Source organism: Peromyscus leucopus, chromosome 2, assembly GCF_004664715.2.
Source record: "Peromyscus leucopus breed LL Stock chromosome 2, UCI_PerLeu_2.1, whole genome shotgun sequence".
In the NCBI taxonomy this organism is placed as follows: domain Eukaryota; kingdom Metazoa; phylum Chordata; class Mammalia; order Rodentia; family Cricetidae; genus Peromyscus; species Peromyscus leucopus.
In genome coordinates this window covers 19,213,087-19,239,752 of record NC_051064.1, presented here as the reverse complement: position 1 = coordinate 19,239,752, position 26,666 = coordinate 19,213,087, and the positions used below count along the sequence as shown (strand labels likewise).

Below are 26,666 nucleotides of genomic sequence, written 5' to 3'. Positions count from 1 at the left end.
CTGGCCTTGTAAAGTTCAGTGGTCACCTTCCTATGGGTCCTGCATGTCCAGTCGATACAACATTTTGTCAAGCAGTCCAGGCAAGAACAGTTTCTTGTTTTACCATGAACAAGATAAACTGCATATGGAGTGTATGCCCATCTTTCTCTTTGAATTAATTGGTGCTGCCAGGAGCAGATGTGTTTCATTGTCCAGGAATGTCTAAGTTTTTAAAACATTTTAAATGCCATATTCTGTAGGACTTTGAAGTGTTTGAAGATTACCTACCTAATTGAAATATATCTATGTATACCTAGATATCTTAACATGACTATAAGTTTGAGTATCATAGAAAAATAATTATTAGTCTGTATTTCTGTTATTCTTATAATTTAAATGTTATATAAACATAATACCTTAAGTGAGAGTAGATATATATATATATTATAATAAAATCAACTCTAAATTTGTATCAATAAACTAAAATCCATAGCAATGTAAAACATTTTTAAACAAGCTGTTGTTCTTTAAAAGTACATTCATTAATTTACCCTTTCATTCTATCATAGCTATATTGTATCTCTCTTTTTCTTTAGGAAGATATTGACTATGACCAGTAACAATTTGTAACCAACAACCTAAACAAAGACAAACATCCATAATCCATTTTTTGGGAATGTGGGCATAGTTTTCTAGGCTACTTCCAGATGATAAAGTGTGCTATATTCTTATGGGGATCCTGAGAAAATTAAGAATTATGGTTAAATCCTGACTGGAGTACTCTGTGATGCTGTATGCTCTGAGCCAGTTGTCATGAAGCTGTTTTTGGATGTTGGATCATTTTGGCCTCTCAGGGGGTCTTCCTTATATGATAGGAATTCCCACCAGGACCCCCCCCCATGGGCGAGCATGCCCGGTGGGACACTTAGTCATTACTGCCTAGTCATTTCCAGGTTGTATGTCCTGTGTGACTCACAACCCCTTGGCCTCGTGGTTGCACAAAGCATGGGCACAACCATGTGATCTATGCGCATTCGTGGAATAGCCACGTGGGCCTGTGTGTGCAGGTATGGCTTAGCCTTTAAAAGCCAGCCCTCATCTTCCCCCACCCCCTTCACACATGTGTCCCTTCAGCAGGCCTGATCACATCTATCCTTCTCTCCTTATCTCAATAAAACTCATGTTAGTGGATTCTGTTGTGTTTTGTGACTTTTCCTCGCAGGGTAAGAGCACTGCTAAAAACCAACAACGTATCCTTAGACATAAATTTTGAAATTAAGATATCTTTAAATCCGCAGTGGCCTCTGAGCAGATCGAACTCTGTTTGCGCACTTTGCTCGGCTCCTTCTGGCAACCATGTCTGACAAACCCATATGGCTGAGATCGAGAAATTCAATAAGTAGAAACTGAAGAAGACAGAAATGCAAGAGAAAAATCCTCTGCCTTCAAAAGAAACGATTGAACAGGAGAAGCAAGCTGGCAAATTGTAATGAGGCGCATGCCACCAATACACGCTGTACATTCCACAAGCATTGCCTTCCTATTTTACTTCTTTGGCTGTTTAACTTGGTAAGATGCAAAGAGGTTGGATCAAGTTTAAATGATGGTGCTGCCCCTTTCACATCAAAGAATCAGAACTACTGATCAGGAAGGCCTCCCCTGCCTCTCCCACCCTTCTGTCGGTCTGGCTGGCAGGGAGGGAAAAGAACTTGTATGTTGGTGAAGGAAAAATTTGGGTGGGAGGTGGTGAAATACAGAGTAAAATTCAAGGTGGTCCAAGGTGTCCTGCAGGATGTAAAATGCAGTTTAATCAGAGTGCCATTTTTTGTTCAAATGATTTTAATTATTGGAATGCATAATTTTTTATATTTGCAAATAAAGTTTTAAAACCTGAAAAAAGATATCTTTAAAATATACATATTGATTTAGCTCAGCAGCTTTTACAATCAAATGTTTTTCTGCAGTTAAAAATTTCAGCAACAATATAATCCAGATTCTCTGTGTGATTTCCATCTTTACATGGTTTATTTTATATATTTTATTTTTTCTTTAAAGACTTTATTTTTTAAAACTTTTTATTTCTTTATATAACTGTCTATATTCCTTTTCCTCTCTCTTTTAACTCTACATACATTTTTATACACACTGTAAACTGTTTAGGGATTATCTCATCTGAATCTGCCTTATTGTGAATCTATTGCCCCACGTTTTGGTGCCATTTGTAGTCTGAAGATTTCCTGTGTCCTGGCCTGCCAGCTGTCGGGACAAATCTCTCCCACTCGAGTTCCCCAAGTAAACACACGGAGACTTATATTAATTAAAACTGCATGGCCATGGCTCAAGCTTTTTGCTAGTTAGCTCTTATATCTAAAATTAGCCCATAACTAAGAAGAGAGTTCCAGATTATTCTATAAGTGATTGTATCAATGGATATATTATGTATTTACCAAAACTGTATAACACTAAGTAATAACAATGTATCAATATTGGCTGATCAGTTATAATACATGTACAATGTTAATGCAAGTTGTTAAAAGAAGGGACCGCTGAGTGGGGAAAGGAAAAAAATATGTGATCTCTCTATACTGTCTGTGTAATTTATTGTAAAACTGCTTTAAAACAAGGCAGCTGGGTATGGCACATCTCTGTAATCCCAGGTGAAGGGAGGTGAAGGAAGGAGGGTTGCAATTTTTACATCAGCTTGGGCTATTTTTTTTTTTTTAATTGTGGGTTAGGGCTCTAGTTCCCTGTGGAGTACTTGCCTAACCTGCTCAAGGTCCAAGGTTCTGAGAGCTGGAGAAAACCAAAAGTGTGTGTGGACATTTTTGAATCTGTAGGCATTTCTTTGGGCATATATGTCGACTTTTTTTCTAGGTGAGGGAGAAGTGTATGTACTTTTACTTGGTACTTTCCTGTACACTCGTGTTAGGTGGAAGACATGAGCAAGGGAGGTGGGAGAAAGGACTCCCTTTAAAGAGGCAGCTTGAGTCCTGTTTCTTGTTTAGGCAGCCTGCCAGTGTATTGTAAAACCCTGGTTCCAGCCTTCAATGTGAAACTTGTTCAAAAAGAAGAAAATGTCCTAAGAGAAGGTCATGAGATCAAATACAGACCTTGAACAAACCTAAAAAATGAATAGACAGTCTCTAGTTGAAAGCAGTCCTGGCAACACACAGGAGAAAGGAGACATTTCAAGTCTGCTCACCAGAGGAGGACAGACAGACAGGCAGGCAGGCAGTTACATGAACCGGTGAGAGGGAGATAGCCCAGATACTCTGAGCTGATCCATCTCGCTCTCCCCCACCGCCTGTTCCTGCTTTTGCTTGCTTGCTACAACTTTGTATCTTTATGTTCCGGAGAGTTCTAGAATTGAGGGAAACTCCTCCCCAACACTCTCCCTAGAGCTATGCATAGTTTGAAGTCTCCAACATTAGCAGAGAGACTATTCACGAAATTAAAAGAAACATTTTATTTTGAGGCAGGGTCTCACTGAGTGGTCCAGGCTGGCCTCCAGCTCAAACTCCTCCTTCATCCTTGGAGTGCTGGAATTGGCAGACCTCATGTCAGCCAGAGACAGACTTGGACTCCACCTCTCTTTTGTACTCTTTGTGACATTTCACTTAGATACTTTTTTGAGCGTCATTACAGAATTAATCTTCATAATCAGCCAGTGGGTTAGGAATCATTCATCATTTTTTACATCTTATAAATGAGAAAATATTCCTTTCGTTTACTGAGACAATTTTTTCTTTCTTTTTTCTCTTTTTCTCGATGTTTTGACAGTAGCCCATGCTGGCCTCCAACTCACAATACAGCCACGGCTGGCCTTGAATCCCTAAAACAGTCTTTTCAGATTCACTCATTTGAGTAGTTTTCCTTGGAGATGATGCCTCCCTCGCAGCGTCGTGGCCCGGCAGCGGGAGCGAACGTCCGGGTTTGGACCGCCCCGGACGCCATAGTCCCCGCCCCTCTTTTCCCGGCCCCCTTGGGCTTCCCGAGGGCGCCCTCCGCCGCGCTGGAGGAGGCGGGGCCGGCGAGTGGAGGCCGCAGGATGCGATGCGATAGGCCGAGGCTCGCGGCGACGGCGGCCCGCTCACCGGAAGTGCCGCCGTTTTCCCTCGCCCGAGCCTCAGCCCGGGAGGTTGGAGAGCTGCCCCGGAAGTCATCTCCCCGTCCCCCGCCCGCGGCAAACATGGCGGTGGACTCGTCCATGGAGCTGCTATTTTTAGATACTTTTAAACATCCGAGCGCTGAGGTAAGGCTTCGCGACCCGATTCCGACACGGCCCCTCAGCCGAGCTCCCCCTGCCGTGGCGTCGGGGGTCGTCCGGGCCGTGTCCGCCCGCAGTCGCGCTGGGGAATCCTCTGGTCCACACCCCCTCCCCCAGCCCGGTGCGAGCCCCGTGGCCCTGGGCGGCGGCCCTGCCTTTCCAGGCTTTGCTTTGGGGCCTGCGTGTTCGGTCGAGTCAGCCTCGCTGCCGGCAGTGCTTTTTTTGTCCTGTCAGCATCGAGTCTTGGGGAGGGTCCTTGTTCTCAGTTACTTCAGGTGGATGCAGGCGCGAGCGTGGGCATCTGGTTTTTGACAGCAGTGCTGGGTTCTGATGCCTTCAGGGTACGGGAGTACCCACGATCCCAAGTCCTTCTCCCTGCTCTCTCTTCTAACGGCAATCTTATTGCTGAATTGGTCCTAGCACTTTAATACTTCAGGAAGGAATTCACCTCTTAGGACATGACATGCCTGCGAGCATCTCCTGTGCATGGAGAATAGTTGCAAAGCGTGCAGAATTGAAGGAATTGTAGTAAAGGCTGTGGTCAGAAAGCAGGTCTCTTGTTTTCAGGGGGCGAAGGTGAGGTGTCGAGGAGTCTTGTGTACAGAATTTCTTGAGCGTCTCAGAATGGCCTTCAGATACTTATAAAATGAAGATACTGAATGTAGCATGTTAACGAAGGTTCCCAAAAGCCAGCCAAAAATGAACTTTAACGAAGTTCACAGAGAAATTCGGGGAGGAGAAAGAGCAAATGAGCAAGCCTCATATTTCTTTGTCTCACTGCAAACTCAATCATTTAGAGAAACGTTCTTTGGGGCTTGTTTTCTTTTGTTTTTATAAACAGTGCTCTTGTATGACGCACCATGAGACTAGGGTAGAGTGTCTGATGTTCTTTCTCAGTTGTATGTTCAGTGTTTAGGACAGTGTCTAGGAAAATATAGTTTAAATAAATATCTGAATGAAAATGTTTAAAATGTTCTATGAAATGGGTTAGTGATAAGTTTTCTTTAATGAATGACTTATAGGCCTTTACAAATCAAGGGTTGACTGATTAGCTGATTGATTATGGGCCTGTGTGCCACACTGCTTATGTGGAACCCAAGGGTTGCTTTGGGTTATTGTGTTTTACTGACAGTGAATTTATTTATGTTCTCAAATTTCAAGTGGGTCACACAGCACTATTTAGTGACTATTGTACTATTATTCCATCTAGTCGTGAGAAAACTCAAAATGGCAACAGTAGTTGTTACCAGAACAAACTTCTTTATAGAATTAGAGAACAATAAAATTTAAAGAAAGATTTAAATGTTGCCAGGCATGGTGTTAATTTTTTCCCCCTGTTTTGTTTTTTGAGACAAGGTTTCTCTGTGTAGCCCTGGCTGTCCTGGAACTCTATCTGTAGACCAGACTGGCCTTGAACTCACGGAGACCCGCTTTCCTCTGCCTCCAGAGTGCTGAGGTTAAAGGTGTTTGCTGCTACTATCACCACCACCACCACCACCACCACCACCACCACCACCACCACCACCAGGCCCAAACAAAATTCTTAATCAGTATCTGATGTAGGAAGACTGCAGTTGATTCTTATTTAGCCCTCTTTGTGAACATAAAGGGAACAAGATTTTAGAGAGAGGTCGCTTTTTTGTGAATATCAAGGAAGACTTCATCAAGGTATTTGGCACATTAACTTGGGCTTGGTAAAATGGGAAATGTTTCATAGTTGTGGGGGAAAGGAGGGCTATTGCATTCAATCTTCTGTTATGTTATCCCAAAGAAGCTGTGTGAATTGACACCCGAGAGGTAATGTTAAAGCCATGCCATGGAGCTCCTTAAAGATTCAAGAATAGTGTCGACTCTTTGTTGGAGGCCTGTAGTATTTGAGCAGGGAAATTATATGACTAGTAAACTCCACTAGGTAGTCATACTCAGAATAGTTGAGAGAAAACAAGTAGCAAGGTCAGGAAGAAAAAGTGAGATTCAGTGAAAGCTAGTTAGCAGGTGGAATCGACATGTGGAACGTTTATTGATTACTCTGTGCCAGGAGCAGTGCTTTGATTATTTAATAATTTTTTTCTGATCTTTCTATTAGTTTTGAAAGTTGTTTTCATTCTGTAGACACGAAAGCTGTGGTGAAAGGTTAGGTGATTTTCTTGAACTGACAAGGCTACATTGAGGTAAATGGCATCCTGGAGCATGGCTGTGCGTGCCTTCATTCCTAACATGCAGGAGATTGCAAGCTCAAGGCCTCCTGGACCACATAGAGACCAACAAAAACAAGGTGTGTGAGACGGTTCCATGAGTAAACGTGCTTGCTGCCAAGCCTGAGGACTTAAATTCTCTTTCCGGGACCCACTTGCTCAAAGGATAGAACTGACTTTAGAGGGTTGACCTCTCACTTCCACATAAGCAGTGTGGCACACAGGCCCATAATCAATCAGCTAATCAGTCAATCCAAACAACCATTTAGGGCTTTTTTCCTAATAACTATTAAGAGTAAGAAATATACCAATATACGTTTTTCATGATTCTAAAGTTGTGCCGTCCCGTTTTGCAGTAGAACTGAGTAGGAAGAAATACATGCAGGACACATTATGCAGGAGGGCAATACAAGTAAAAATGAAATAAGACTAGTTGCTTTGCTTTTAAAGAAGTGTGTAATCTGGTAGGGAAGTTAAACTGATTAAATTTTCACAGGAATCCTTAAAGGGGTACAGATAGTTGTAGATGAATTACAAATGGTAGTTGAATGGGCTGGAAAGATGGCTCAGCAGTTAAGAGCATCTGCTGCTCTTGCAGAGGATTCAGGTTCACACAGCAGTACAGCTCAGTTCCAGGGCCTGAAACGCCCCCTTCTGACCTCTTTGGGCACCAGCACATGTGTGATGCCTCAAATGTGATGCATAGACAGTATACACAGGCAAAACACAAGTATACATAAATATTTAAAGGGAAAACCCTAAATTGTGCTTTGTATTGCTACTGCTTTAAAAATGGGGCTGGAGAGGTGGCTCAGTGGCTAAGCACACATACTGCTCTTCCAGAAGACTTGAATTTTGTTCCTAGTTCCCATGTCAGGGGGTGCAGAACTGTCTGTAACTCCAGCTCTGTGGAATACAACGTCTCCTTGTATGTGCAAACACACATGATTACAACTAAAATAAACCTTTAAAAAAGTGTGTACTGCTCTTCCACAGGACCCAGGTTGATTCTGGGTACCTGTAATCATCTGCATATGCTCCCCTCAGCAATACAAGTACATGTAGTTTCAAATAGTAAAAATAAGCCCGGTGGTGGTGGTAGTCCACGCCTTTTATCCCAGCACTCGGGAGGCAGAGGCAGGCGGATCTCTGTGAATTTGAGGCCAGCCTGGTCTACAGAGTGAGTTCCAAGACAGCCAGGATTGTTACACAGTGAAACCCTGTCTGGAGGGGAAAAAAATCCTTTGGGCCATAGAGATGGCTCAGTGATTAAGAACACTTGTTGCTCTTGAAGAGGGACCTGAGAAGTTTGGTTCTCAGCACCCACATCAGGCAGCCCACAACTGCCTGTGACTCTAGCTCCGAGGAATCCAATGCCTTCCTCTGGCCTCCGTTGGCACTGCACATTTAAATTTCATTATAGAGAAATTAGAAAGTAGAGTGGGTAGCCAGGCGGCGGCGGTGGCACACCTTTAATCCCAGCACTCGGGAGGCAGAACCAGGCGGATCTCTGTGAGTTCGAGACCAGCCTGGTCTACAAAGCGAGTTCCAGGAAAGGTGCAAAGCTACACAGAGAAACCCTGTCTCGAAAAACAAAACAAAACAAAGAAAGTAGAGTGGACAAATAACTCAGTGGATAAAAGCACTTACTTGTAGGCGAGCTTTATAACCCGAGTTGGATCCTGGAACCTACATGAAGGTGGAAGAGAGAACTGACTACAGAGTTGTTCTTTGACTTCTATATACACGACATTTATGTGCTCACAATACACACACACTAAAATTAAAAAACTTTTAACAAAAAATTAAAAGTTCGGAAAAGCATGATCTTTCATAAACCCAGCTTTCATGAACACTTTTCTCCATCTCCTTGGTCTTGCCAACAGTCTCTTCCTCACATAAACGGTTCTGTATTTATAAGTCCAGTTTACTCTTTTCAGACCCATAGCCGTTTGATTACTAGGAAATGATGTTCCAATGAAAGAACAAAACTAAGTCAAACTGCAAAGTCAATTGGGCATGGAGGCCTGTGCCTCTCAGGAGGTGGAGGCATTAGGATCAGGAGTTTTAAAATTATATTTGGCTACATAGAAAGGTTGAGACCACCCAGGGCTACATAACACACAAATTCAGTCAGACAAACAAATAGACACAAAAGCAAGATAAAACTCTAGTATGCATGTAATGTATTTTGGAAAAGTTGTTTAAGATTTGCACAGACTATTTGGTAAATTAGCTAATGTATTTTGATGTGTTAATTTCTTTCATCTGTGTCCCCAAAATATTAAAATTAGTATGTATTTTATATTTTGTAGTTGAATAACATTTCTTTATATTAATATTTTCCAAATTGCCCAGTACATATGCTGTATGTCCTCCTGTATTAAAGTCCTAGTACTGGTTAGTGGTTTCTTTTTTCACTTAACAGCTTGTCACTGTAAATGTGCATGAAGGTAACCTTTATTTAAAGAAAAATTCCTCTTGTGTTTAGACTAGGTAACACTTGTATGAAGTACAAATTTAAATGGTACAAAGGGTGTCCAGTAAAAAGTCTCTCATCACTATCACCTGGACATCCTGTGACTTTAAGTGGTATTATTTATTATCTGTGTACTAAACTCTTGTGATTTATGCGTCTGACTTTTTACAGAAACCCCAAAGGGGTTAGATTATGTATTTTTTATTTCTTTAATATTGTCTGAGTGGATTTGCTGGGTTCAGATACACTGTGAGGGGAGTAGGTAGTCTAGAAGGGCTTTCACTTTAGAGCAGTGGTTCTCAACCTTTCTAACACTGCGACCCTCTAACACAGTGGTCCTCAGCCTCCCTAAAACTGAGACCCTTTAACACAGTGGTCCTCAGCCTCCTTAAGGCTGTGACCCTTAACACGGTGGTCCTCAGCCTCCCTAAGGGTGTGACCCTTTAACACAGTGGTCCTCGGCCTTCCTAACACTGAGACCCTTTGCTACATTTCCTCATGTTGTGGTGACCCCTAACCATAAAATTATTTTTGTTGTTACTTTGCAACAGTAGTTTTGCTACTGTTATTAATTGTAATATAAATAACCGTATTTTCCAATAGTCTTAGGTGACCCCTGTGAAGGGGGTCTTGACCCACAGGTTGAGAACCACTACTTTAAAGTTTAGTTGGAGCCGCGTGGTGGTGGCGCACACCTTTAATCCCAGCACTTGGGAGGCAGAGCCAGGTGGATCTCTGTGAGTGTGAGGCTACCCTGTTCTACAGAGCTAGTCCAGGACAGGCTCCAAAGCTACAGAGAAACCCTGTCTCGAAAAAAAAAAAATAAATAAATAAAAATAAAGTTTAGTTGGAAACTATGCATCACTTATGCACAAAGGACAGCTTAAATGACAGGAGTAGACGAACAAGTTCAGGGAGAGAGTAGAAAGAAAGCAGTTACAGACAGACAGCTTGAAGTATTCTGATAGTGACTTCCTATGGGTAAGCGTGGAAAAATATGGTCTTGAAATCTGATCTGTATCATAAACCTTCCCAGTGTTCTCAGTCTCAACCTGTCTTAGATTTTGTTTTGTTTTTTGAGCTAGCAGGCTAGCAGATGAGTTTGAAACCCTGGTCCTTCTTGACAGTTTATGTGGTACTGGGGATCAGACCTAGGACTTCCATGCATGTTAGACAAGCAATGTTTGAATCGCAGTGTCTTCTCAGCCCAGGGTTTTAACTTTTTAGGCACCTACTAAAAGTCCTTTCAATAAATGAATATGCCAGATACTGAGTTTACAGTAAGTCTTGAAACACATGCTCCAATGGCTTAGGAAAAAGAGAGAGTGACAAATGAGTTTGATAAGGAACTTTGGGCACACCAAGGAGAGGACCTGTCCTAACTTGTTTTAGCTTTTTAGAGAAAGTTGACATCTTAAGAGAGTTGGGGCAGAGGGATATGAGGGAGTCTGATTAAAGAGAGCAGGGTAACTTGAGGTTATGAAGTGGAAACCAGCATGGTGTGTCAGGGAAATTCACACATACAGTATTTGGATTTGGAGTATAAAGAGGCCAGGTTTCTGAGACCTGGGAATTTGGCTTTGCTGAAGGAAGAAGAAGCAGGGCTTCATACACGTTTATATTCTAGAAGGACCACATGACTTTTTCAGTAGGAGAATGAGGTGGAGCAGAAAGTTAGGTAGGAGGACAAGGAGCCAAATGCGACAGTGTGTTAGGCATTTTGTGACCAGTGATAGCATTGTGGGTGAACTGGCCAGGCTGGAAGTATCTGAAGACTTTCAAATGGAGCTGTCCCCTGGGGATTAGGAGAAGGATCCTAGGTGGAGAGACCGACTAGGAACTGTCCTCAGGCTGTGGGTGGAGATCTCAGTTTTTAGAATCCTGTTGGTTGTGCTCTGTTCAGCCCCAGCCCTGCTTGCTTCTCCCAGTTTGCCCTCTAGTCCTGTGAACTGTGCTCCTAGTTTTTTTGAAGTTGTTTGCTTTCCTCTGATGGAGTCGATTACCCTTGGCCCAGAAAGTTGTTCTCCCTAATTCACCGGTCTCCCAAAGCCCCTCCTCCCCAGACAGAATCTCACTATGTAGCCCTGGTTGGCCTTGAACCCATTGTGCAGACTAGGCTAGCCTTGAATTTACAGATATATGTAGTATATTTTTAATAGAAATGATAACAGCAAGCCAGGCCAAGCAAGTAATCTCAGCATTTGGGAGGCAGAGGAAGGTAGATCTGAGTTCGAGGCTAGCTGGCAGATCGAGTTCTAGGACAGCCAGGGCTATACAGAGAAACCATGTCTTGCTCTGTGTGTGCGTGTGCGTGTGCGCGTGTGCGTGTGCGTGTGCGTGTGTGTGTGTGTGTGTGTTAAAGCTAACACAGAAGATTTTCTGTTTATAAGTAGGACATTTTAGGGCTGGAGGTGTGGTGTATTTGGTACAGTGCTTGCCTAGCATGCATGAAGCCCTGGGCTCTCTCTTACCACATAAAACTAGACCTGGTGGCACATGCCTGTAATTGCAGCACTTAGGAGATAGAGGCAGGTAGGAGAAGTTCAAGGTTATCCTGATTTAAAGTTCTTCTTTGTTGTTCTTTGACATCTCTGCGGTAGCTCAAGTGTGCAAAATAACTGTAAAAAAGTTTTTGTTTTGTTTTTTCTCTTTAAATGATCTTGGGAAGAATTGAAAATCACTAGGAGTAACATGTCAGTTTCATATTGTTGGGGTCCAGGCTCTGTCAATATTGTTCCTCTGCCATCCTTAGAGTATTGCCTATCCTGTCCAGGGTAGCTCATCATAACATTTCTGTTCTAGAAAAGCAGCAGAATATTGGAAGAAAGGGTGGAAGGACTATGAGACTGAACCTTCTTCTTAAGAGAGTGGCCCAGACTTCCTGCTTCCTTTCCATTTCGTTCATCAATGGCTGTCTGTTCTATATAGCTATATATGCTGAGGCATTCATAAACGTTTCTTGGATATCTAGAGTCATGAATTGACTTTGAGAAATTGGTCTAAGCAAAACATCAGTGGGAAGCTAAATGCAATGCAGAAAATGTTATGTAATACCAATTGAGAGACTTACTTAGGGACGTTATCATCACAATAAATCATGAGCTATTTAAAAATATTAGTTATCTCCATGTATGTATGTATCTCTCTGTGTACTGCACATACGTGGGTGCTGTTGGAATTCAGAAGAGGACATTGGATTCCCTGGAACTGTGAACTGTTGGAGGTAGATTCTGGGAACTGAACTCAGGTCCTTTTGGAAAAGCAGCAAGTGTTCTCGACTGCTGAGTTCTCTCTCCAGTCCCATCATCAGCTGTTTTTTAGAAAGTGATTTATACAACATTGTAATTAACATAAAATTTAATGATATTTTTACTGACATGGACTTTATTTTCAATGATGGGCATTCAACCCGGGGTCTTTTTTTTTTTTTTTTTTTTTTTTTTTGGTTTTCCGAGACAGGGTTTCTCTGTGTAGCTTTGCGCCTTTCCTGGAACTCACTTGGTAGCCCAGGCTGGCCTCGAACTCAGAGATCCACCTGGCTCTGCCTCCCGAGTGCTGGGGTTAAAGGCGTGCGCCGCCGCCACCGCCCGGCCAACCCGGGGTCTTGAACATGTGAAGCATGTGCTTTAACTGAGTTACAGCCTCATTTCTGGATTTTAAGATTGTTGGTGTTATTTTAAGCAGAAAAAAATAAAATAAAAAAGAGCGTATTTTGAATTGAAAAAGAATGTTTTACTTACAATATGTTTCATCCTCCTTTTTAGCAAAGTTCTCATATAGATGTGGTTCGTTTTCCATGTGTGGTTTATATCAATGAAGTCCGAGTTATACCCCCAGGAGTACGAGCCCACAGTGGCTTACCCGACAGCAGAGCATATGGGTAAGTCAGCTCTCTAAATATGGTGTGAACGTGTGAATGTGTGTGTGTGTGTGTGTGTGTGTGTGTGTGTGTGTGTGTGTGTGTGTGTTGAGTCAGTCTGAGAAGCCCTGACTACCTTGAATATACTATGTAGACAAGGCTGGTCTTGAACTCACAAAGATCTGTCTGTCTCTCTCTCCTGAGTGCTGTTATTAAATGTGTGTACCTCCATATGTTGCCATTTGTGCTTTTCTTACTTTTTTTTTCTTGGACAGGGTTTCTCTGTGTAGTTTTGGTGCCTGGTCCTGGATCTCGCTCTGTAGACCAGGCTGGCCTCGAACTCACAGAGATCTGCCTGGCTCTGCCTCCGAAGTGCTGCGATTAAAGGTGTGCGCCACCATCGCCGGCCGTTTTTTTTACTTTTAATGTTTTTGGTAGGTGCTAAGGTTCAGACCCAGTGTGTATGCTAGGCAAACATTCTATCATCGACTTCCATTCCCAGCCCAGGTGAAGTGATGTGACTTTTCCTTTTAAGATAAAAGAGCCTTAGTTTTATATCTATTATGTGTATGTATGTAAATACATATGAGTATTTTGTCTGCATGTATATGCACTGTGTGAATGCCTGGTGCCTGCAGAAGTCAAAAGAATTGTTGGATCCCCTGGAATTGGACTTATGGCTGATTGTGAGCTAGTATGTGGCTGCTGAGAATCGAATTTGGGTCCTCTGCAAGAGTAACAAGTGCTCTTAACTGCTGAACCATCTTTCTAGCCCCTAGTTTGAATATTTGAAAATGTGTATTTTTGTTTTGGGGGTTGTAGGGGTTGACCACTGACCTGTTCTCCAGTGTTGTTTCCTCACTTCCTGTTTCTTAAAATTTATTTTGAGACAGTCTCATTAAGTTGTCCAGGCCAACCTTTAATGTAGGATTCTACCTCAATCTTCTGAGTAGCTGAGATCATAGACATGTATTATGTGCCTAGCTTACACTGTCCGTGTGACTTTGTGTTTTTGTGTGCACACATGCAGGTGCATTTGTGTGCAGAAGCCAGAGGCAATGTCAGATGTCCTCCTCATGCTCTCTCCACCTTTTTTTAAGCCAGTGCTTCCCACTGACCTGTTTAGCTAGACTGGATGATGAACCAGCGCCTGGGATGCTCCCACCTCTCAGCCCTGCACCTAGTGTGGGGATAGACATACCTGGCTTTTGTGAGGGTGCTGGGAGTGCCAGTGCAGGTCTCCATGTTTCTGCAGCAGGGATTTGTCCATGGAGCCACTCCCCAGACCTTGTACGTAGGGCTTTTTATAAATTTGTAGCTCCAAATAAGCCATTGTTTGAATCAGCTAGTGATTATGTGTTACTTTCTCTTTCTTAGATTAGGTGGGAAATAAAATGTAAGACCATTATTCCTGACGTTAGATAACTTTAATAATTGATATACAAGAGGGCTTTGATTTTTGTTTAATGTGAATAATGATTATTTTTATATATTGATTTATTGATACTGTTTGTAACTCCACTTCTATTATATAAAATAGTCAACTTGCTACATCATGGTGAATATTATGGAGTGGATTCGGGGTCAAAGTTCATTTCTTCCTAATTGTGAAAAATTGTTCGTTATTTATAGAAGTAGATATAGCCATGGGTGGTGGTAGTGCACACTTTGAATCCCAGCACTCAGGAGGCAGAGGTAGGCGGATCTCTGTGAGTTTAAGAACAACCTGGTCTACAGAGCGAGTTCCAGGACAGCCAGGGCTACACAGAGAAACCCTGTCTCGAAAAACCAGAAAAGAAAATTAGGACGGCTAACGTTAGCTTAGGTGGTAGACTGCCTGCCTAACATGCATGGAGCCCTGGGTTTGGTCCCAAGCATGGCATAAAGTAAGTGTGGCATGCCTGTAATCCAGCACTGTGGAGGTAGAACCTGGAGGATTAGAGGTTTTAAGACCAGCAAGGGCTATGTAAGATGCTGTCTGGAAAAACCACAACAAAAACTAAACTGAAACTTAATCTGTGCATAGTGGACACGTGTGTATTTCTAGCTCTTGGGAGAATCAGACATCAAAAGAATCTTCAACTACATTGCAGTTTGAAGGCCAGACCGGGCTACGTGATAGTCAGATGCACACACCCCCAAAAAGGTGTGGAGGGACTAGTATGACTCCACTGGTAAAGTGCCGATGCACAAGGGTGAGGACCTGAGTTCAATCCTTAGCACCCATGTTCAAAAGAGAAGTGTGTGATAGCGCGAGCTGCAGTCCTGGCTCTGAGAAAGCACACGGGGCTCCTGGGGCTTGCTGGCCAGTCTAGGTGAGATGGCCAGTCCAGCTTCCTAAGAGACTGTCTTACAAACAAGGTGGAAAGCTAACTGAAGAAGGCATCTGACATTAACCTTTAGCCTTTACCACACACACACACACACACACACACGCACACACAGAGCCTCATTGTTTTCCTATATACTTCCTTCTGGTTCTCTGAGAAAGGGAGATATATGATGTATGTAGAGTGGGAAAGATGAGGTAATGAATATTTATTATATTATTAATTATATTATTCTTGGCAAAGAACGACCTGTTATTGGGCTGGGCGGTGGTGGTACATGCCTTTAATCCCAGAGCTGAAGCCAGAGCTACACAAAGAAACCCTGTCTTGAAAGACCAAAAAAAAAAAAAAAAAAAAAAAAAAGACCTATTATCTTTCTGTAACAAATGAAATGACTGCAAATTATGTTTTAAGCAGTAAATTTGGAAAGGGAATATAGCTCAGTGGTAGAGTCTTGTCTAGCTTCTCTGGGCTTTAATTCCCTGCACTGCAGACAGATAAAAGAGCCACATAAAACAATAAATATGTCTTCCTCCCATTGTTTCTCAGGGTCAGGAATCTGCCATTGGCTAAGCAAGCAGTTCCTTCGTTTTTTTGTACTCCAGATGGAGTTGGAATGGCTATCTCAGGCGGGAGTGGGGGCTGGAGAGTTTGCTTGGACGCTTGCTTACTTACATGACTCTGGTAGCAAGTTGTAGTTCCCTGGTAGCAGATATTCTCCCTGGAGATTGATCCTCACATCATGACAAAGATTCCCTGGAGTGAGTGCTGTGCAAGTGAGCGTCCCTAGGAAGAAGCCTCCTTTAGTGTGTTCTGTAATTTACTAGAAGTGACACACTATAGTTTTCCTATATTCTCCTAGTTACGTATTTTAGTACAGTGTAGGAGGGACTGTACAGGTTGTGAATAACAGGAAGCATGTGGGCCAGTGGAGACATCTTGGAGGCTGGCCACCAGAGCAGGAAAAGTAAATCTCTTGCACTCGCTACAATGTGTAGGTAGGATACTTACTGTGTTTTCTCTATTCTCCCCGTTTTCTTAGCTGGGGGTTGAATGGCTCCTTATGTTGTGATAACTCCAGATAGGAATGGTACCAGAAACATTTACACATGGTTAACTTGTAGAAGGATAAAATTAAGGATTAGTGGAATAGTCAAACATAAGAAGAAACCTGTAGGGAGTCCTTTTACAAATTCTTATTACATATTTATTTATGTTTCTGTGTGGGTCATTGGTGGAGATGAGAGGACCCCTGTAGGTAATCAATTCTCTCCTCCTACTGTGTGAGTCCCAGAGTCTTAGCAGCAGTTTTACATGATGAGCCATCTTGATGCCCTAAAGCCTGGAATCTTAAGCTGGAAAGTAATACTGGAAATCAAATGATACTTGTGCAACATACCTTATATATCTTTTTTTCCTCTCTGTAAAACTCAGAAATAGATAGGTCAATACAAAATTCCTGTAATATCTTTATCCTGAAAGGAGGATCCTAAATTTTATTTCATTTTATTGCTTTGTTTGGTTTTGATTTTAGTTTTTCAAGACAGGGTTTCTGAGCTGGGCGGTGGTGGTGGCGCACGCCTTTGATCCCAGCACTTGAGAGGCAGAGCCAGGAGGATCTCTGTGAGTTCAAGACCAGGCTGGGCTACAGAGTGAGTTCCAGGAAAGGTGCAAAGCTACACAGAGAAACCCTGTCTCGAAACAAAACAAGACAAAAACCAAACCAAACCAAACCAAAACAAAAAAACACAAACAAACAAGCAAACAAGACAGGGTTTCTTTGTGTAATTTCGGCTGTCCTAGAACTCGCTTTGTAGACCAGGCTGGCTTCAGACTCAGAGAGATCCTCCTACCTCTGCCTCCCAAGTGCTGGGATTAAAGGTGTGTACCACCACCACCTGGCTTGATTATTTTTTAAAAGATTCATTTTTAATTTTAATTGTGTCGATATGTCTCTCTCTATCTCTGTCTCTGTCTCTCTGTGCGTGTATATGTGTGTGTGTGAGAGAGAAAGAGAGAGATAGAAAGAGAGAGAGAGAGAGAGCGAGAGATAGAGAGCGAGAGCGAGAGCGAGAGCGAGAGCGAGAGCGAGAGCGAGAGAGAGAGAGAGAGCGCATGCGCAGTTGCCCACGGAGGCCAGAAGAGGAAGTTGAAGCCCCTGAGCTAGCTAGCGTTGCCTGCAGTTGTGGGCTGCCCGGTGGTCACTGGGGTCCACACGTGGGTCCCCTGCAGGAGCAGTGCTTGCTTCTAACTACCGCGTGCTCGGGCTCTCCAGCCCCTGTTTTGCTCCTTACTTTCTGGCTTGGTTTTCACTGTATAGCCCAGGCTGGTCTTGAACTTGCAGCAGTCTTCCTGGTTCACCTTTCTAAGTGCTGGGTATACAGGCACACAACACCACATCTGGCTTTGGATTACAGGTGTCTTGTTTTGTTTTGTTTTTTTTAATTTTTTAAAAAAAATTGGAGGGGAGGATGTGAGGGTGTGTGGAAATTGGAGGAAAACATTCAGGAGATGGTTCTCTTCTTCCATTGCATGGGTCCTGTGCCTTGAATTGAGGTTACTAGGCTTGGTGGCAGGAGGAGCCTTTACCAGGTGAGCCATTTTGCTGGCCCTGTCAGTTTTATAATGTGGCATCTGACATCAAGCTAGGTTTTTAAGTCACTACATTGTGGAAGTCTGGTGTAGTCAAATTGTCTCTGACGGTTTTTGTTTAAGTTTTGTGGTGTTGGAGATTGGACCCAGAGCCTCCTGCATCCTAGGCAGGAGCTCAGTTCTCTCCCTGACACAGATGTTTAAGTAGCGGGCGGAAGGACACAAATTATCTTCCTGTCTTCCTGATTTGGATGATTAAAGTTTTTTTTTTTTTTTTTTTGGTGTGTGTTTCAGTTTTTCGAAACCGAGTTTTTGACTATGTAGCTCTGGCTGTCTTGGAACTAGCTCTGTAGACCAGGCTGGCCTTGAACTTACAGAGATCCACCTGCCTCTTCCTCCTGAGTGCTAAGATTAAAGTTCAATTTTAATAATACTTATATGACTTACTTAAGGACTGGATAGAATTTTGTTAAAATATGCAACTGATTTGCTTTTTTGTTATTTAAATCTGAGGAGTATTTTTTCCAGGTCTTAGACTTGCTCAGGACTTTGTACTTCCTGTGTTTTTTTTTTTTTTTTTTTTTTTTTTTTTTTACTATAGGAAGTAATTGTTAAAAAGGCTGATGTTGACGTTTTGTCCTTGTTTGATTTCCAGGGAGACATCTCCACACACATTTCAACTAGACTTATTCTTCAATAATGTAAGCAAACCAAGTGCTCCAGTTTTCGATAGGTTGGGAAGGTATGTATGTTCTAGATAACTTTATTGGAAACCTTACTGAGTCGGAAAGGAAACCCTTTTGTTATATAGATAGAAGGAAGTATCTGGTGGTAGACACAAGAATTCAGGGTTTAATTTTCCCTGTGGGCATCTTGAAAGAATTGCTGAACTCCTGAGAGATCTTAACAAAATAAAAGCTTAATTGTGTGAAATAATAGCCATCTTTTTTCTTTTTTACTTGTGTGTGCATGCATCAGAAACATGTTACTATTATCATAAACACATTATACACATGATTTATTACTAACCTGATCTGGAAAAGGCAACATTTTGATTCTTAAAAATTCTATTAGCAGCAAGAACTAGTGCTTGGTAGCTCACTTTTATACCACTCTGCTGCTCAGCTTGCTTCATGGCCAGACTGTCAGATGAGACTTAGCAGTAGATAGGCCCTTTTTAGATTACTTAATACATAGTAAATACTAAAACTGCATGCTTGCAGCCAAAGTAACCATTGGATGAGTTTAATAAGAGCTCATTATAACATTAAAGAAAGTAAAGGCACCTTGAAGGTGAAAAAATACGTTTCTACTAGGAAGCGACTTCACTCATTCTTTCCTGATCCTCTCGATTTCTTAGGAAATTACATTAATAATTTAATATTTTTAAAGCCCAGGACTTTAGACAACTAAGCACATGCTCTATACTGAGCTGTCGTTCCAACCGTAGAGTGAGTATTTTCTTAAATTTTGGTGCCAGTGTACTTTTTGGGGAGCAGTGCTAGGGGTTGAATTCAGGGCTTTGTGCATGCCCGGCAAGCGCTCTATCACAGAGTCACATCCTCAGCCACAGCGTGTATATTGTTGTTGTTGGAGTGTAATGTGTTTCTCTGTCTGTCTATATTAAATTTATGTTGAGGTGCTTTTAAGATCTTCATGTGTGTGATTATCCCAGACCAATTACATCAGTCTTTTGTGGCTTGGAAATATTTAATATTTGACTACATTGAAATATTTGAAAGTAGAAAAACTTTTTAAAGTATTTATTTTTGTTTTTAATACCACTTCATTCCAACTTGGGCACCTCAATATAAAGTTAAACACTGGTTTTCTTATGATTTTGAGTTATTGAAAAAATGTACAAGTTCTGCCAACCGACCAACACTTCAGTGGGTTAAAGCACCTGGCGCGTGGGAGTCTTCAGCTAGTGAAACTGCCTGATGTAGTGTAGTGAATGTGCTGGACTGATGGCAGTGGACTCTGAAAACAAGGCTGCTAGGTTATTTCTGATGCCTTTGTAATACCCAGTGGATAGATCACAGGAAATTGTCTACTCTAGTTCTAGCATGTAAGAACAACAGAAGCCCCTGCCATTCTTGAGAGAGAAAGACATTTATTAGCCGTTTTAGTAACGTGCATTATTGTGTTCTTTTGAGCAGTTCTTAAATATTACAGGAAATAATAAACATAAGTCACTGTAGCACATCTACTGTGGGCCCAGTCTGTGTCTGGGAGCAGCCAAGGTTCAAGCCCAGGTCCAGCCCCTTCAGCAACTACCAGTACCTTCAGCACTCTTAACACAGCCTGTGCAGTCTGGGGCTGAGACCCAGGACAGGGCCACAGAGACTTTGCACAGCACCATCTTGAGTAGTTTGACATGTACATGCCGTGATGAGGGTGTGTAGGTCAGAGCACAACTTTGTGGAGTTGGTTTTCCCCTTCCACCTTTATGTAGGTTCCAGGGATTGAACTCAGGTCACAGACTAATAAAGTACTTTTACCCGATAAGTCATCTTGTCAGCCAAAACTTTGTAATTGTAAAATTATTATTTGAGCCTTTATGTTTATTCTTACCCTTTTCACAGCCTGGAATATGATGAGAATACTTCTATCATCTTTAGACCTAACTCAAAGGTAATTATAGATGTTACTTATTTTACCATGTTTCTTCTGTTCTTATTTCTGTTCAGTTTTAAGTAAGTCAGTAAGACAGAACTGGACCAGTATTCCAAGGTGTTACCTCTTGTCTGCATTTTGCAATTAAAAGCTGTTTTAAAATGCCATTGTTCTCTGTCTAAAGAGCTTGCACAATTTTTTTTAATATATATTTTATTTTACAATACCATTCAGTTCTACATATCAGCCATGGGTTCCCCTATTCTCTCCCCTCCCACCCCCTCCCCTTACCCCCAGCCTACCCACCATTCCCACCTCCTCCAGGACAAGTCCTCCCCCGAGGACTGCGATCAACCTGGTAGACTCAGTCCAGGCAGGTCCAGTCTCTTCCTCCCAGACTGAGCCAAGTGTCCCTGCATAAGCTCCAGGTTTCAAACAGCCAACTCATGCAATGAGCACAGGACTCGGTCCCACTGCCTAGTTGCCTCCCAAACTGATCAAGCCAATCAACTGTCTGACCTATTCAGAGGGCCTGATCCAGCTGGGGGCCCCTCAGCCTTTGGTTCATAGTTCATGTGTTTCCATTCATTTGGCTATTTTTTTTCAATAATTGAGTAAAACTGAAATTTATTATAAGCCACAGTCGCCCTAGGGACCTCCATGCTATATATATAGCCTTTATGGTTCTATGGGTTGTGGTCTGATTGTTTTTTATTTTATATCTAGAATCCACCTATGAGTGAGTACATACCATGACTGTCTTTCTGGGTTTGGGTTACCTCACTCAGGATGATTTTTTCTAGTTCCATCCATTTGCCTCCAAATTTCATGCTTTCATTGTTTTTCTCTGCTGAGTAGTACTCTATTGTGTATATGTACCACATTTTTTTTATCCATTCTTCCGTTGACGGGCATCTAGGTTGTTTCCAGGTTCTGGCTATTACAAATAGTGCTGCTATGAACATAGCTGAGCATGTATCTTTATGGTATGAATCAGCATACCCAAGAGTGGGATGGCTGGGTCTTGAGGTAGTTCGATTCCTAATTTTCTGAGAAACCACCACACTAATTTCCACAGTGGTTGTACAAGTTTACATTCCCAGCAACAGTGGAGGAGTGTTCCCTTTGCTCCACATCCTCTCCAACATTGACTGTCATTGATGTTTTTGATCATAGCCATTCTGACAGGTGTAAGGTGGTATCTCAGAGTCGTTTTGATTTGCATTTCTCTGATGATTAAGGATGTTGAGCATTTCTTTAAATGTCTTTCAGCCATTTGTAGTTCTTGTTTTGTGAATCCTCTGTTTAGCTCTTTAGCCCATTTTTTAACTGGACTGTTCAGTATTTTGATGTCTAGTTTCTTGAGTTCTTTATATACTGTGGAGATCAATCCTCTGTCAGATGTGGGGTTGGTGAAGATCTTTTCCCATTCTGTTGGCTGTCTTTTTGTCTTATTGACTGTGTCTTTTGCCCTGCAAAAGCTTCTCAGTTTCGAGAGGTCCCATTTATTAATTGTTGTGCTCAGGGTCTGTGCTGTTGGTGTTTTATTTAGGAAATGGTCTCCGGTGCCAATGCGTTCAAGAGTGCTTCCTACTTTCTTTTCTATTAAGTTTAGTGTAACTGGATTTATGTTCAGGTCTTTGATCCACTTGGACTTGAGTTTTGTGCATGGTGACAGATATGGATCTATTTGTAATCTTTTACATATTGACATCCAGTTATGCCAGCACCATTTGTTGAAGATACATTCTTTTTTCCATTGTAGAGTTTTTGGAGTCACTTATGTATACTATCATATTACCTGCAAATAGTGAAAGTTTGACTTCTTCCTTGCCAATTTGTATCCCTTTGATCTCCTTTTGTTGTCTTATTGCTCTAGCTAGAAATTCTAGTACTATATTGAATAAATATGGGGAGAGTGGACAGCCTTATCTTGTTCCTGAATTTAGTGGTATCGCTTTGAGTTTCTCTCCGTTTAATTTGATGTTTGCTGTTGGCTTGCTATAAATTGCTTTTATTATGTTTAGAAATGTTCCTTGTATTCCTGATCTTTCTAAGACCTTTATCATGAAGGGGTGTTGGATTTTGTCAAAGGCTTTTTCAGCATCTAAGGAGATGATCATGTGGTTTTTTTCTTTCAGTTTGTTTATATGGTGTATTACATTGACTGATTTTCATATGTTGAACCATCCTTGCATCCCTGGGATGAATTCTACTTGGTCGTGAAGGATAATTGTTTTGATGTATTCTTGGATTCGGTTTGCCAATATTTTGTTGAGTGTTTTTGCATCAATGTTCATGAGGGAGATTGGTCTGTAGTTCTCTTTCTTTGTTGCATCTTTGTGTGGTTTGGTTATCAGGGTAATTGTAGCCTCATAAAAAGAGTTTGGTAGTGTTCCTTCTGTTTCTATTGTGTGGAACACTTTGAAGAGTATTGGTGTTAGTTCTTCTTTGAGAGTCTGGTAGAATTCTGCACTGAAACCATCTGGTCCTGGGCTTTTTTTTTGGTTGGGAAACTTTTGATGACTGTTTCTATTTCTTTAGGGGTTATTGGTCTATTTAAATGGTTTATCTGGTCTTGATTTAATTTTGGTATGTGGTATTTATCCAGAAAATTGTCCATTTCTTCCTGGTTTTCCATTTTTTGTGGAGTACAGGTTTTTGAAGTATGATCTGATGATTCTCTGGATTTCCTCATTGTCTGTTATGTCTCCCTTTTCATTTCTGATTTTGCTAATTTGGGTGCTCTCTCTTTGCCTTTTGGTTAATTTGGCTAGGGGTTTGTCTATCTTGTTGATTTTTCTCAAAGAACCAACTTTTTGTTTCATTGATTTTTTTGTATTGTTCTCTTGTTTTCTATTTCGTTGATTTCAGCCCTCAATTTGATTATTTCCTGGCATCTATTTCTCCTGGGTGAGTTTGTTTCTTTTTGTTCTAGAGCTTTCAGTTGTGCTGTTAATTCATTGGTATGGGATTGCTCCATCATCTTTATGTGTGCATTTAGAGCTATGAATTTTCCTCTTAGCACTGCTTTCATAGTGTCCCACAAGTTTGGGTATGTTGTACTTTCATTTTCATTGAATTCTAGGAAATCTTTAATTTCTTTCTTTATTTCTTCCTTGACCCATTGATGTTGCAGGTGGGCATTATTCAGTTTCCATGAGTTTGTGGGTTTTCTATAATTTTTGTTGTTGTTGAGGTCTAACTTTAAGGCATGGTGGTCTGATAAGATACAGGAGGTTATTCCAATTTTTTGTATCTGTTGAGATTTGTTTTGTGTCCAAGCATGTGGTCAATTTTTGAGAAGGTTCCATGGGGTGCTGAGAAGAAGGTATATTCTTTTGTGTTAGGATGGAATGTTCTGTAGGTATCTATTAAGTCCATTTGAGTCATAACATCTGTTAGGTCCTTTATTTCTTTGTTAAGTTTCAGTCTGGTAGATCTATCTTTTGGTGAGAGTGGTGTGTTAAAATCTCCCACTACTAATGTGTGGTGTTTGATGTGTGTTTTAAACTTTAGTAGTGTTTCTTTTATGAATGTGGGTGCTTTTGTATTTGGAGCATAAATGTTTAGAATCGAGACTTCATCTTGGTGGATTTTTCCCGTGATAAATATGTAATGTCCATCCTGATCTCTTTTGATTGATTTTAGTTTGAAGTCTATTTTATTAGATATTAGGATAGCTACACCAGCTTGTTTCTTAGGTCCATTTGCTTGGAAAGCCTTTTCCCAGCCCTTTACTCGGAGGTAGTGTCTGTCTTTGAAGTTAAGGTGTGTTCCTTGTATGCAGCAGATGGATGGGTCCTGTTTTCTTATCCATTCTGTTAGCCTGTGTCTTTTTATAGGTGAGTTGAGACCATTGATATTGATGGATATTAATGACCAGTGATTGTTAATTCCTGTTATTTTTTGTGGTTGTGTTATGTTGTCCTTCTGTGGTGTATGTTGGTGTAGGATTATCTATTGCTTGATTTTTCGTGGATGTGTTTAGCTTCTTTGGGTTGGATTTTCCCTTCTAGTGCTTTCTGTAGGGCTGGGTTTGTGGACAGGTATTGATTAAATCTGGTTTTATCCTGGAATATTTTGTTTACTCCGCCTATGGTGATTGAGAGTTTTGCTGGGTATAATAGTCTGGGTTGGCATCCGTGGTCTCTTAGTGTCTGCATGAGATTTATCCATGATCTTCTAGCTTTCAGAGTCTCTATTGAGTAGTCTGGTGTTATTCTGATGGGCTTGCCTTTATATGTTACTTGGTCTTTTTCCTTTGGGGCTCTTAATATTTTTTTTTGTTGTTCTGTGTGTTTAGTGTTTTGATTATTATGTGGCGAGGGGACTTTTTTTTGGATCCAGCCTATTCGGTGTTCTGTAAGCTTCTTGTATCTTCATAGGTATTTCTTTCTTTAGGTTAGGAAAGTTTTCTTCTATGATTTTGTTGAATATATTTTCTGTGCCTTTGAGTTGGTATTCTTCTCCTTCTATCCCTATTATTTTTAGGTTTGTTCTTTTCATGGTGTCCCAAATTTCCTGGACGTTTTGTGTTATGACTTTTTTGTCTTTAGTGTTTTCTTTGACTGACGAATCTATTTTCTCTATTGTGTCTTCAGTGTCAGAGAATCTCTGTTCCATCTCTTGCAATCGGTTGGTTATGCTTGTTTCTGTAGTTCCTGTTCATTTAGTCAGGATTTCTATTTCCAGCATTCCCTCAGCATGTGTTTTCTTTATTGTCTCAAATTCATTTTTCAGATCTTGGAATGTTTCTTTCATCTGTTTAATTTGCTTTTTCTTGGCTTGATTTGATTTCTTCCCATGTTTTATTCGTTTTTCTTCCATTTTTTAAAGGGAGTTTTTCATTACCTCTTTAAGGGAATTTTTTTATTTCTTCTTTAAGGGAATGTTTTATTTCTTCTTCAAGGGCCTCTATCATCTTCTTAAAGTCATTTTTAGGGTTAATTTCTTCTGTTTCTTCTGTCTTGGTATGTTCAGGTCTTGCAGGTGTAGAATCACTAGGTTCTGATGTTGCCATATAGGTCTTTATGTTGTTGCCTGTATTTTTGCACTGGCATCTACTCATCTCTTCCTCTGCTCGGTGAAGGTGGTGTCTGTGTCTGAGAGTGCCTCCCTTGTTCTAATTTTTAGTCTTGGTTCAGTAGGAGTTCTTGGTTAAATTGGTGCTATTGGGCTTTTTCTTTAGGGGCAGCTGATCTCAGTCGGTGAAGTATATACTTATGATTTTGGTGACTGGGCAGCACCTTCTTTTGTGTTCCCAGGTCATGTTTTGTTTATTCGTCAACTCCTCAGCTGATCTTGTTTCTTCAGACTTCAAACTGTAGGGATCTGAATCCTCTCCCGGGTGGATTTCAGCTGAGCGGGGTAGTCTCACCAACACCTCCAAGTTGTTGGGTTTTGCAGGATCAGCAGCTGGGCCCTGGGTTGTCCTCAGACGGAGTGTTCAGATTCGTTCTGGTTCCGTCCCACGGAGATAGCTTCTTCCCTGGGTGTTGGGGTTAGAGGCGTCCCTGCCTCTGCTTGTCGCTGCTGCCAGGCTCTTCTACCTCTGCAGGCCGCCGCTGGGCCTGTATGACCCTGTCGGCCGCAGCTGCCAGGCCCGTCTACCTCTGTGGGCCGCTGCCGGGCTTGTGTGTCTCTGCCGGCTACCGCCGCAGGCCTACCTGCCTCTGCTTGTTGCTGCTGCCGGGCTCGTCTACCTCTGTGGGCCTCTGGGCCTGTATGTCCCTGTTGGCCGCCGCTGCCGGGCCTGTATGTCTCTGCTGGCTCAAAAAATTTTTTTAAGAAAGATAAGTTTGCCAGGTATTAGTGGTGCAGGCCTTTAATCCCAGCACTTGTGGAGGCAGAGGCAGGTAGATCTCTGAGTTTGAGGCTAGCCTGGTGTACAGAGTGAGTTCCAGGATAGCCAGGGCTACACAAAGAAATCCTGTCTCTTAAAAACAACAACAATAAAAAATTGTTTTTAGGCAACTGGGTGTTTTGCCTGCATGTATGTCTGTGTACCACATGCATGCAGTGTCCATGAAGGCCAGAAGAGGGCATCAGATTCCCTGGAACTGGAGTTACAGATGGTTGTGAGATGACTTGTGTCCTGGGAATAGCATCCCAGTCTTAACTGCTGAGCCATCTCTCCAGCCTCTTATTTCTCTTTTTAAAAATATTTTATTATTTTTAATTCTGTGTATATGTGTGTATCAGTGTATGGGTATGTGTACTTAAAGCTTAAGTGCAGTGCCTGTGGTGATCAGAAGGGGGCACCAGACATCCCCCACCCCCCAATCTAGAGTTACTGGTAGTTGTGAGCCCCCTAATGTGGGTGGTGGTAACTCCACTAAAGTCTTCT

General features: G+C 41.7%; 1 protein-coding gene and 1 pseudogene across 3 annotated transcripts in view; both read left to right on the top strand.

Annotated features, from left to right (window-relative positions):
* The first annotated feature begins 1,335 nt into the window (after window positions 1-1,335).
* On the top strand, window positions 1,336-1,704 carry LOC114694609 (annotated as a pseudogene).
* A 2,374-nt stretch (window positions 1,705-4,078) lies between these two features.
* Virma (vir like m6A methyltransferase associated) overlaps window positions 4,079-26,666 on the top strand; it is a 70,660-nt gene continuing 48,072 nt past the window's right edge. For 2 of the 3 annotated variants that reach the window (XM_037202396.1, XM_028871583.2), the window contains exons 1-4: window positions 4,081-4,231; window positions 12,685-12,800; window positions 18,357-18,443; window positions 20,287-20,335. In XM_037202396.1, coding sequence (XP_037058291.1) covers window positions 4,169-4,231; window positions 12,685-12,800; window positions 18,357-18,443; window positions 20,287-20,335 — 315 coding nt within the window. In that variant the 5' untranslated portion in view covers window positions 4,081-4,168. Of the gene's footprint in view, window positions 4,232-12,684; window positions 12,801-18,356; window positions 18,444-20,286; window positions 20,336-26,666 lie in introns of all 3 variants that reach the window. The other variant, XM_028871585.2, reaches the window with a different exon arrangement.